At 46.4% G+C, this 13,382-nt stretch overlaps 1 protein-coding gene across 2 annotated transcripts in view; it reads right to left on the bottom strand.

Annotated features, from left to right (window-relative positions):
* GRB10 (growth factor receptor bound protein 10) overlaps positions 1-13,382 on the bottom strand; it is a 191,555-nt gene that overhangs the window by 53,158 nt on the left and 125,015 nt on the right. For both annotated transcript variants that reach the window (XM_064160740.1, XM_064160741.1), the window contains exon 5: positions 12,189-12,330. In XM_064160740.1, coding sequence (XP_064016810.1) covers positions 12,189-12,330 — 142 coding nt within the window. The remainder of the gene's footprint in view (positions 1-12,188; positions 12,331-13,382) is intronic.

Genomic DNA, 13,382 nt, shown 5'->3' with positions numbered 1-13,382 from the left:
TTACCTTCAAACAAACACACCTGTCTGCCTCCCAATTTCCCCTTCCTACTAACATCCTAGAAAGTGTCAAGAAATGTGTCATCCTGCACATTCCCTATCCCCAAACTGAATGTGGAGCTATTCTGTCCCCTCGGCTGGCAAGCACTCCACTCCCCACGGCACAACAGCCTCTTCTGCAGGCGATGAAAAACGTGACATTTGGCTTACATTTTCCAGCTGTGCAGTCAGAAAACCTCAATCTCACCCCCCAAAAAAACACAGCCAAAATCTCCAACAGACTACAAGGTACATCACGATGGACAAGTGGCAACAAAATACGTAAACAAAACTTTCACCAAATAGCATTTAAAACATTAACTGGATCCATGTTCAGTGGTAAACCCCAGCCCGGGCACCTCTTGTGATGCAGACAGAAGAGGAAATTAATGTTAGATCCTACAACACATTTAGGGTCTTTCAAATGCTACAAATGAAATGGGAATAAGCTTCAAGCATAGGATGGACACTTTTCAGCCCCCATTATTTCAGCCTGCCCGTCAGAAGATGCGCATTTGACAAGGCTCTGACACAAATGACAAGGTTCAGCCTCACACAGACAAGCTTCACAAAGCTCTGCCAAGCTACTTTGTAGAGAAAAAATTCAAAGGTCAGTTGTGGAGGAAAAATCCACAGAGCATCCCACCAGATAGTACAGAACAATACTTTGAGGATACCAAATTCAAGGTCTCGTTTACACGACTGGACGTTGTCACTCCTGGTATTTGCCTTTTCTGACCTTTATACATTTAACACCCAATGCTTTTCAAGCTGTTCTATACATTCGTTACAAGGTGTGTGACAGCATTGCCAACCATCGTTGCATTTCCTCCTGTCTCTGTGTGCATGTGCACATGTATGTATGTGCGCGCGTATGTGCGTGCGTGTGTGTATGCGTGTGCGTGTAAGTGTGCATGTGCGTGTATCTGCATGTGTGTATGTGCGCGTGCACGCACGTGTGGGTGCGCGCATGTGCACGTGCATGTATGCGCACATGCGTGTGTGTATGTGCACGTGTGTGCGTGTGTGTATGAGCGTGTGCACACACACGTGTGCGTGTATCTGCATGTGTGTATGTGCGCGTGCACGCACGTGCGAGTGCGCACATGTGCACGTGCATGTATGCGCACATGTGTGTGTGTGTATGTGCACGTGCGTGCGTGTATGAGCGTGTGCACACACACGTGTGCGTGTGCATGTGTGTATGTGCGCATGTGTATGTGAGCGTGCATGTATGTGCATGCGTGTGAGTGTGCACGTGCGCACGTGTGCACATGTGTCTATGTGCATTTGTGTGTATGTGTGTGTGCGCGTGCGTGTGTGTATGTGTGTGTGTAAATATATCTCGCAGGCTCACAGGGTGTCAGAGGTTGGAAGGGACCCAAAGAGATCATCCAGTCCAACCCCCCTGCCACAGCAGGACCATACAATCTGGCTCAGGTCACACAGGAACACATCCAGACAGGCCTTGAAAGGCTCCACAGAAGGAGACTCCACAACCTCTCTGGGCAGCCTGTGCCAGTGCTCTGGGACCCTTCCAGTCATGAAGTTCCCCCTTGGGTTGAGCTGGAACCTCCTGTGCTGCAGCTTGCATCCACTGCTCCTTGTCCTATCCCAGGGAGCAGTGAGCAGAGCCTGTCCCCCGACTCCTGACCCCCAGCCCTCGGATATTTATAGACATTGATTCAACCCCCTCTCAGTCTTCTCTTCTCCAGACTAATCCCTCAGCCTCTCCTCATCAGGCAGCGCTTCAGTCCCCTCATCATCCTGGTAGCCCTCTGCTAGACCTCTCCAGCAGATCCCTGTCCCTCTTAAACCAGGGAGCCCAAAACTGACTGCAGTAGTACACACACACACCCCCCCCCCCCGAAACAGTTACATCACCACTCCAAAGCCTGGGACAACTCCAGAAAGAGCATTTATGAACTCAAGCACAACAGATATGCTAAAATAGTTTACCTGATACCTGACACTTACCAAAGATCCTGTCTATAGCTTGTTCCACGTAAGTGAGTACCTGGGGAATGGGAGCTGCTATAGACATCTGTAAAACTATCGCTGGGGTCTGGCAATACTGTGACTGAATCACTCTCCATGAATTTCACTGAGTGTGATGGTTTGGGTGTTACCTGCCCCCCACCCCCACTTTAGAAATCACCCAGACTGGACTCAGCTGGCTCTGGAAATTGAATGAAGCCCTCATATTTACATCTTAGCTCAATATACAAGCAGATAGTTACAGTCTATACAGTTATAGACAGCAATAGACAAGGTAAAAGGTAATACAGAAACACAACTCCCCTCCCAGAAACCTGAGTCCCCAGGAGGGGCTCCCATCCGCCCTTCCACCTTCTCCCGCCCCTCTCTACCTCACTGCAGATGTTGCCTTGTGCCCAAGGAAGAATGGAGGGGTGGCCAGGGGGGTTAGGAAGCAGGTGGATTAATCAGGCTAGGTTAGAGTGAGAGAAATGCAGCTCAAAGCCCAGGCAGTGACCGAATGTCTTATCTATGTTTGGATTCTTCAGGTAGACATCAGCACTGTTTCTCTTTCACAGCCTGTAATCTAGTTCTTCTCAACAAAACATTCTGGCTACCTTCAAACTAGCACAGTGAGCATCACAGAAAAGGAGTGTGACCAGTAGCAGCATGACAAACCTGTTACTTTACAGTAATGAGCTGCTTCTAACAGTTCCCGTGCAAGGACAAGATTAAAAACAATTACTCACAGAGGGCAAATGATCTATAAAATTAAATGCTGGTATTTTCCTATCAGGATGTTATTATTTAGCTTAGAGTATTCTTTTCCATAAATGTTTGTAGCTCCCTTGGTTTGGGTTGGTTTTTTTTTGTGTGTGTGTTTTGTTGTTGTTTGTTTGTTTGTTTGTTTTAAATAATGCAGGTTTTTTGCTTGGGGATTGCTTGTTCCTATTCTTGATAGGAGGTAAAGGTGAGAGGAAGAACATAGGTAATGCCACTGCAGGGCGAGGCAGCCAACTCCCCCAGGGCTGCAGGGCACAGACAGTACTCTCAGCACTTGAAGCCTTTTCCTCACACTGGCTCAGGCACTTCTGCACAGCTGCTGAGCATGCGTCCGTGAGCCTGCGAGGCTAAATGCCTGTATGGGCAATGCACACTGCTGATTTTGGGTGGGCACAGGGCAAAGTGGTGTCCCCATTACCTGTATCCAAATACCCACAGAAAAGCAGAGCTGTTCCTCACTGACCAGACAAGATCTAGGCAGATAAAAATGATGGCTACTGTGTGCTTTAGAGTAGCACCTGTTTGATGAGAAAAAAAAGTAGCTTTTAAAGCTCTCTCCCACTTTCACCCCTTTCCCTTATAAAAACCTGCAGGATGTTTTTTGCTTCACTGCTAATGAAATTTCACTGGCAACAAGTCTGCTGGGACAAAGTTGCTTTATTCATGTGCCCCAAAAACACCTCAGAATCAACATGCAATCTCACATCCAAACTCCTACCTGATAGTCCACCCATTTTGCTTTGGGTACCTATTCATTCCCACCCCAGCAACAGGAGAAAACACAACCCCTCGAGCATGAAGCATAATGAAGATTATATCCAACTTTGTGGCTTCCTAAAATGCAGCAGCAGGGTCTATCACTGGAGAAAATAAGCAATCCCAATGCCAACAGACAAGAATGACATGTAGCTTTTACCAGTCTGTGAGAGCTTGCCTTTCAATAGCTTCAGATTAAACACACTTTCATCTAAGCTTTGGGAATGATAGTCAGATTGCAGCCAAGATGAATAGAAGATTGAAGGTACTTAGACAAAACTGTTTCTTGGTATAGTAATTCTGCACTTCTATTAGGAGAAAGAGTAATACAACAAGAATTTGATAGCAATAAGGAGACTATAAATCCAGAACACAGAGGACTGGAACAGCCCACAATGATTTAATGAACTCAGCACCACTCCTGCAATGCAAAGACATAACTAACGTACCCTCAGCTTAGGAAATGGAGCAAAACTCTCATCTGCATGCTCTGGAGCAACGTGTAAACATCCCATTACTACACCAATGAAGCTGCAAGTTCATCCTTCCCCCGTGCATTGACACACGAACACCACCTAAGTGAAAGCAGGCGCTTCAAACAGGTTTCCGCTTCAGATGTGGGCGCAGGCAATCAAAGCAAGCTCAAATCAGCACCTTGCTGCTGTGAACGAACAGCCTCACTCCGACTCTTAAGAAACCACTGTGCTGCACCTTTGGAAATGAGCAAACTAAACACTGGCCCTGCCTTCCCTCCTTAGGAGAAGATGCCAGCAAGCAAGCCAACAACATACATCCACAGCATCCACCAGGAGATGATCTGCAGCTCAGCTGCAGGCGCCCAGACAGCTCTGTCAGGGCTGCCCAGCTCTCTTCAGAAAGGCCTTGGTAGTCAGCTCACCTACCCATTACTGCAGGGTCACCCAGGATACACATCAGAGACTCTAACCTACGACTTGACGTTTTCTTGCATCTGTCCTGATGGGTACCAGGTATCCTAGAAGGTTTCTACCTAAAATGTCTGAAGTTGACCTAAACTTCTGACTTGAGTACAGACAGCAAGGAGAGCCAAGACTCAGCGTAGCTACTCCCACTGTGCTGAGCAACGCCTTAAAGGCGATCAGTATGAAGCTAAGACATCTCTGATTCATCTCAACTACTGAGTCTCAGTAAAATTACATGCACTCAGTATAGTATTGTTGTTGTTTTTTTCAATTCCCTACTCCAATGATGTTTATACCCAAACCCACTCCTGCCTACCTCCCTAGGCAGAGAGGATGAGAATTTCTCTCACAAGGTGTTTTCCTATTTTTCTCTGTACTCTCAGCCTGATAGAGCCTTAGTTCTGTCAATCCCTGTTCAAACCATAGAACAGCAGTAACAGAAGTACAGCAGCAGTAATGTTGCACCACAAAAATGCACAAGGGCACATGTGATTAAGATGCACACACAAAAATCTAGTGTGAATGTGCTAACACACAGCTACCGCAGCACGCACTAGACACGGCTCAGTACTTACACAAGTCCCAAAGGTTATCTGCAATGACATAACTATGGTAAAACAGATATTAAAAGCAACTGCAAGCATTACCGTGTGGCTGAACACCTGGTGTGGCTACCAGCACATGTGCAGCAGGGCAGCTCTGACCAGACCACCCTTAGCTGGGTAATGAATCCCCTGACACCTTGCTGCCGGTCCTGATGTGCAACCCTCCTCCCAGCACGCTCCTGCTGCCAGAGCATTGCTTAGAAGTAAAGAGCCAAAATGCTCCTGGGAGCAGGGCCAGGTTTGTGTCATTAAAACCAAAAAATCCCAACAAATCACATACTTCAGGGATTCAGTGCAAGATGCCCTTAATATCTCCAGTAATTCATGTTGAGAATGTAACTACTGTTCTGGCACTTGAAGAAGAGACTCATTTTCAAGGAAGGAGAAACACAGCTCTGGCTCCATGCCGATCAGGTTTCTGGCAGATCGTGCACAGCTCCAGCTGAAGAGCCTGCAGACCCATAGCCTGACCAACACTAATGGTACTGAGTACTACCTGCCTTTAGCTCAGTCCAGCAGACTTGTCAGTACTCAAGTTATTCATTGCTCTCTTCTTCAGGAACAAGTAAATGAGCAAAACCACATGAGCTCAACCACCCAATTCCTTCAAGGCTGAAGGGAAGACAAGTTTGTGTAACATGGGAGACAAATTCATGCAAACTTTCTTTCCTTGTGCTAATAAATATAGGTTGGTAAAGCATTATTGCTTCAAGAGAGGGCCACACAGGGAAAAGCAAGGTCTGTTTCCATACAGATAGATCATAGAATGGTTTAGGTTAGAAGGGACCTCAAAGCTCATCCGGTTCCAACCACCTGCCATAGGCAGGGACACCTCCCACTAGAACAGGTTGCTCAGGGCCTCATCCAACCTGGCCTTGAACACCTCCAGGGAAGTTGTGAAGCACAGAATCACCCAGTGTGATTTTTGATCACATTCAGTGCTTCTGTGCTCCGCAACCTCCCTGGGCAACCTGTGCCAGTGTCTCACCACCCTCACTGCAAAGAACCCTTTCCTAACATTCAGTCTAAATCTCCCCTCTGCCGCTTTAAACCCATTCCTCCTTGTCCAGTCATTACAAGACCTTGTCAATAGTCCCTCCTCAGCCTTTCTGTAGGTCCCTTCAGATCCTATGGGGACACTTCAAGGTCTCCTAGAAGCCTTCTCCTTTCCAGGCAGCAGAGCCCAAACTCTCAGCCTGTCCTCAGAGCAGAGCTGCTGCACCTTGGTGGCTTCCTCTGGACTGGCTCCAACAGTTCCACATCCTGCTTGTGCTGGGGGCTCCAGAACCGCACACAGGTCTCCAGGTGGGGAGAGTAGAATTAAGGGGGAGAATCCCCTCCCCTGCTCTGCTGGCCACACTGCTCTTGCTGCAGCCCAGCACAGGGTTGCTGTCTGGGCTGCACTCACACTGCAGGCTCCTGTTGAGCCCCAGACCCCCAGGTCCTGTTCCTCACGGCTGCTCTCAGCCATTCCCCGTACAGCCTGCAGTTGTGCTTGGGATGGTGCCTACCCAGGTGCAGGACCTTACAATTGGCCTTGTTGAATCTCATGAGGTTGGCCTGGGTACACCTCTGCAGCCTGTCCCTTTGGATGGATCCCTGCCCCCTAGCAAGTCGACTATGCCACACAGCTTGGTGCCATCTGCACACTTGCTGAGGCTGCACTCGATCACAGCCCTGCACAGCACAGGCCTGATCTTTCCCAAACACAATTCCAACTCACTCAAAATGAAGCATTAAACATGCCACAGAGCAACCTATGTAGGGTTTATGTAATTTAAGGGCCTGGCTTCAAAGGAAGATGTAAGAGAAATAAGATGACACACCCTGGCAGAAAACCACAGAAGCCTGTATCTGGAAGCTGGACCAAAGGGAGCGCCTGGACTTTAACCCACAGGAAATACCCAGGGCAATCCAGCTACAGGATTTGGCTGATAGGGGAAAAGTGAGTCCTGTTGACCCCACCTGACGTCACAGGATGACAGAAAGTCAGGGGCTGGAGGGGATGTCTGCACTCATTTTCAGGACACTCCGTTGCCAAAGCTAGTTCCACCGCAGGACTGAGCACGACGTTTGCTGTCGTGCATGCGGAATCTGCCTTTGCACAGGAAGTTCTCATTGCGCCAGAGGCAGTGCTTTTGTGCTGCTTCTCCTCCGTAGAGCAACACCCTTGTCTTCAAAAGAGACAATAGGCAAGTCTTATGGGAAGACAAATGAAGAAGATGTGCATCTTAATATGTAATAAAAGTAACTAACACTCAGAAGTCTGTTTACAGGAGTTCCCTTGACAGGCAGCTAAATCCAGAGGGGGGAAATGGCATCAATTCATACCCATTTGTGAATGCAATTTGCTTGAAAAGAGTAAATAAGGTTGATACATCACATTGCTATTTGGAAGTTTGCCTGGGCTGTATAGAGGGGGATGTGAGAAACTTGCCCTATTTTTACAGCTGAAAGCTTCATTGACTCACACAAGATACTTTAGCCTAATATCCTGTGGCATTGCAGTGACCTACATGTAATCATTGCGTGCTTTTTGCCAAAATGTTTGTACACAACCAGAAATTATAACTTAAGTTTCCAACCGGTTGTTAGTTTATACCAGCAACACAAAGAGGGATTTCGAGTAGCAGTAACTTAGCTGTCTGATGTTTTCAGCAACATTCTAGACAAGTGTTTGGTCTTGGGTTTGTGCAATTGTTTTGTTTCCTTTTTCTTAGAAAAGGTATTTATCCTGTTAAGTGGAAGGGATGCTTTGAAAGCTTTTGGCTGCCCCTTCTTCCAGCCTGCAATCACTGTCCCCATCAGGCATGGGGGGACCCCGTGCTTGTAGACGTGCATGCATTTGACAAACAAGGATGTGGGGAAAACGCAGAGGAGGGAAAAAGGAAAAATAAAGAGGTCTTACAATGCACCCCATGGTGTCACCCAGAGAACATCCTTCCTGCTCCTGCCTTTACCTACCCTTTCCAGCACAGAAAGTGAGAGCACTTAAGTGCTGACAGAGATCTACTGAAATGTCTCCTGGCTGGCAGTTGGGCTGCACAACGAGAGGCAGATAGGTTCCGTGAGCAAACACCTGTGCATGCACTCATCTGGTAGCTCCTCTCCCACCAGCCTCCCCTGCTCAAGCTCACTGACAACACAGCTCTTGACTTTAGAACATAAGAGCTTTTGGCAGCTACTGCTGGAAAGGTCATACTATCTGCAAACACAAGACACCTGCAGTGTCTTGCTCACTGCAGTAGTAGCTGAAACAGCTATCTGAAACTACTACTGCAACTAGATGAAATAACTACTATCCCAATAGCACAGCTAGTTGGTACTTCTCACTCAGGTACTCCCCTTTTGGATAACTACATTACTAAACCTTCAGTGGTGCCAGTTCCTACAGAACCATCTGCCACTCACTATCACTGACCTCTGACATTTCTTACCACAACATTTAGCTCCAAGTTTTCATCTGCTAAAGGATCTTGAGTACTGCCTTCAGTTTTGGGCTCCCCAGTTGAAGAGGGACAGGGATCTGCTGGAGAGGGTCCAGCAGAGGGCTACCAGGATGATGAGGGGTCTGGAGCACTGCCTGATGAGGAGAGGCTGAGGGACCTGGGGCTGTTTAGTCTGGAGAAGACTGAGAGGGGATTTAATCAATGTTTATCAATATCTGAGAGCTGGGGGTCAGGAAGGGGGGGCAGGCTCTGCTCACTGCTCCCTGGGATAGGACAAGCAGCAATGGATGGAAGCTGCAGCACAGGAGGTTCCAGCTCAACACAAGGGGGAACTTCTTTCCTGTAAGAGTCTCGGAGCACTGGCACAGGCTGCCCAGAGAGGCTGTGGAATCTTCTTCTCTGGAGCCTTTCAAGGCCTGTCTGGATGTGTTCCTGTGTGACTTGAGCTATGTTGTATGGTCCTGCTGTGGCAGGAGGATTGGACTGGATGATCTCTTTGGGTCCCTTCCAACCCCTGACCCTGTGAGCCTGTGACCCATCTACTATAGCAAGCTGCACAGGAATATGTCCAGGTGGGTTTTGAGTATTCCAGGGAAGGGGAATCCATAAGCCTCTGTGGGAAGCCTGTTCCAGTGTTCTGTCAGCTGTAAAGTAAAGAAGTTCTTCTCCAGGAAAATGAGAAGCATCATAATACACATCTCAAGGTCCAGCTACATGAATAAAATTTTGCATGAGAAAAGACAAAGTCCATTTTTTAAGCTTTAAGATTTATGACTTGAAAGTTCTTCCACTTTCATCCACACATGCATCCTTTTAGGGGGCAAAATACTTGTAAGAAGCTTTAATTTAGTGAAACCTGAAGAGAGCTGGCACTTCCTTATGCCCTGGACGTTGCAAGATGGCATGAGACTCTTCTGTGTTTAACACAGCTGGATTTCAAAATTGCTCTTGTATAACTGTGAGGAGGCTTTACCATTGCAGAGCTCTACTTTATACCTATTGAAGAGTAAGACTGAGTTGATCCATGAGGAATACATACTAACGATAGTTTGTTTCTTAGGAAGGTGCATCAGATAGTCCAGCTTCTCAGTGACCCCACACACACTATTTTACATGGCCAGCAAACAAAATATCCCCTCTGCTTAGACTACATCAACTTGAGCTCCTCTCAGCTCTACTAGATACCCACTGATCAAAGGCAACACTTCCTCTGCACCACGCATGTGCTGTGATCCCCTCTGTGATCAGAGCTGGAACTGCTATTTGCAGATTTACCTGCAGATGCTCAAGAAGCACCAAGGGAACTACTTTTCACTAACACCTCCTATATCCCATGTCATCAGAAAGGCTTGTTCTGATCTCCAGTGTTAATCTTTGTTTATCATCTAACAGCAGACAACCTGAAATGAAACATCATTATGTTTAATCTTGGCTTGCATTTAATGCTGCACTGGTATTTTTCTCCAAGCGCAGTGCAGACATTAAAACATGCTGATGCAGACCCTCAATTCAGCACTTACTTTCTTACCCAGTAGTCTGTACTGCATCCACAGACATTTAGCTAGGCGAGAGCACGTCTTAAAAGAACTCACTCCAACTCCCAAACTGTAAATTCTTTTCCTAAGTTACTCTTTCTTTTTCACTCATGGTGTTTAAGTAGACTCCATTGAAGGGAACTAGAACTGGATTAAACATAACTAACATCCAATAAGGAGGTTGGGCAGACAATTTTGCCTAACAATACTTCACATTTCAAGCTTTTCTTCCTTCATGAAGAAACAGGACCTCCTCTCTCATGTTTTTCTTTCTTTTGTCCATAAATAATTTAAAAAAAACCTCAGAGGATTTTTTCAGTTCTTTTCCCTTATTCCTTCATTAAAGACAGGAAGCTAATTCATTAGAGAAGAACACTTCCCTCACCCTGAGGCAGTGTTTCTCATCTGTCTCCAGTCAGTCAATACACTGAAAAGTGTATCTGCATTTACAGAAGAAACCACTTTTTTCCATTATGCTTTACCTTCACATCTCGCACCCTAACAGGCTTTACCACTGTAATGGATTGTCTTTGGTTGAAACTTCAGCTGCATCCTATTTATTTCACTTCAGGCTTTAAAAAAAAGCCTGTCACATTTTTCCATCTTAAAAGTAGGTAGATTAATTTAATTTAAAAAATATATAGTAAAATCTGGGGGAGGGAATCTACTTTTATTCTATCCCTACAGCTGTCACATAGATTAAAAGATAGCTTATATTTATGTGCTGTTAAACCACTAGTTTCTAAATTCCACCAAAAATTGGTGCATAAATCATTTAGGGTTCTTAAGGCCCTACAGAGCAATCTTTAGATGGCCTGGTTAACGTCAGTAAAACACAAAGCTGAAGGACAAATAATCCCTGAAAGCAGGGAACATTTGGAATGGTAAGCACAGGTTGCTCAAGACCCTCAGCTTGCCTCAGATAGGTAGCTATACTTCTGTCCTCCTGGCAAGTGCCCCGAGGCAGAATTGTCCCCCTTGGTTTTGCTCTCCAAAGCCAGATTAGCTCTGCACCAGCAAAACAGGCTCTTTGATTAGCACTGGACCCCCAGCCTCTGTTGAGCTCCTGATATGTCTCCAATGAGGTGACTCAGCTTGGTCCTGGGCCGTTTTTTGGTTGCTTGTCTGTCTTGTGCATTTAGGAAATACAGCAAAACCAACGACAGCACATTCTGTATGCCAGGAAAGCAGGCAGCTCTTGATGGTGATGTAAAGCAACATCAGAGATGTGAGAGCATACACTGGGGCTGACTGCTTGTAGCTGGACTGTCTACCCAAACACTTTTATCAACCCCAGAGGACGCAGGAGTTACTTACAAACTCACTGAGCAGTGATAGAGAACATCATCATGGCTTTGGGTACTCAAGCACAGAATTGTTCCAAACCGTTAGTCACTAGGAGTAATAAATCTTTTCACCCCAACACAAGCTGGCAGGTGCACAGAGACTGATACTGAAGATGTGTGGAGTAGGATAGAGAGGAGACATTGCAGTGTCACTGAGGTTATCGCTCCGGACCACACGGCAGCTCAGCCCATACTCTCTTCACTGCCAAGAACCCAAGAAGGCTGCTGAACTGGCTTGCCATAGGACAGTGCTCCCCTCAAGTCTTGTCACACAGAGCTGTGCCTAATTATATTCTCCAAGACCATGACTTTGCTTTTTGAGCAGCTTAGTGAAGAACAGCCAAATAAAGCAGCACCATGTCCTTAAAGCAAATGGCTGTTTGTCTTTGTGGCACTGAGAGTAGGTAGCATAACGCGCACAGATTCCCCTCTGACTCTAAGCTAATTAACTTGATGACTGAATTAGAACCCATTGCCTTGGATAACAAAATCAGAAAGGTATTAGGCATTACTCCTTCATCCACAGCACGCATGTATCCGAAAGAGACTTGCTTCAATTTTACACTTCATTCTTACAAGCCTTTCAAAACCGGTCTGAAGCCTGCCTGAAGAGCCTCTCTTGGCCAGTGCTGCCCTACTCAGAGACAAAGCCTACAAGTATTTCTACTTAGCCCCAGACTTTCCCTCTGCCTTCAGAATTAAATGTTCCACTGCTTGCTCAAACACGAATGCATGGCCCAAAACTTCACTGTATACTCACATGCTTGCTAGCCTGTTGGCTCTGAGGTAAAGATCCAGGGGCCAGTACTGGAGAGCTTGTGGGGCTACAAAGTTCTGGGAAGGGATTCGGGATGGCTGGCAAAGATGATGTTCTGAATTGCTGTTCTTCTTCTTGAAGACGCCTAGAAACACAGAAGCACTAAGGATTAAGAAAGCAAACTGGCATCACTAGACCTGACTCTCCTGCCCCACTATTTATGATAATGATGCTGAAGCAAAGGAATCAAAACCATTCTCTCTCCAAGCAACTTCCATAGTTACAGCAACTGCAAGCACAAAGTAGGCAACAGTATGTGAAAAAGGATCAGTCAGGCATCGGTGCTGTTTTGTTGCTTACAATTTGATTACCCATTTGAGTACCTGAGGGAACTGTGCACACAAAATAAACAAGACATAGCTGTCTGTACTTGCTGTTGTGAGCACCAGTTTACAACCTTGAGCCCTCCGTGCCACAAAGTCAGTTAAGCTCTTCCAAATCAATGTGAAAGAGGACAACACAAGCACAGTCACTTGGAGCTCAACCACTTGTGGACCTGCAAATGAAGGTGAACTCTTGTAAAGTCTCTAAGCTGAGACTGAAACCAGTATTAATCACCTTACTAAAATCCCAGATTTCATCCCCAAGCAACTCTGCATTGCCTGGAGAAATGGAAATGCAGACTTAGAGTCAGTAATAAACTGCACTTACAATTTCCCATCTTATGATCTTATGTATGGTTAATGTTCAGAGAAGTCTGCACCTCCCAAGATAAGCCTCATGAGCCTATATAGGACCAACAAGAGCTTTAACTTCAAGTTTCTGTAATGCCCACACCAACTGAAGGCGAACTAAAGCTTATAAATTGGCACCGAAAAGTCTGAAAAGATGTAAGACCTGTTCGCGACCAGACATCGTTTGAGCTTCCCCTACCCGCAGAGCATCACCACCGAAGACAGATGCGCCACATGGCCCCTCAGCGGCTGGCCCGAAACGCCTTTGCAGAAGGCGCCATCTAGTGGCCATCCTCGAAGGCAATCATTACAAACTCTAATTGCTCTCATTTTCCCCCATGCTTTTCATCAAGCATAGAATCAACCAGGTTGAAAGAGACCTCCTAGGTCACCCAGTCCAATCTATCACCCAGAACCTTTTTAACAGACCTGCATGGGAGACAGCTGATAGGTTTGTCTTTGG

Source organism: Pogoniulus pusillus, chromosome 21 (genome assembly GCF_015220805.1).
Source record: "Pogoniulus pusillus isolate bPogPus1 chromosome 21, bPogPus1.pri, whole genome shotgun sequence".
Lineage (NCBI taxonomy): Eukaryota > Metazoa > Chordata > Aves > Piciformes > Lybiidae > Pogoniulus > Pogoniulus pusillus.
The sequence above is the reverse complement of the archived record's forward strand: the minus strand, read 5'-3'. Positions and strand labels throughout refer to the sequence as shown.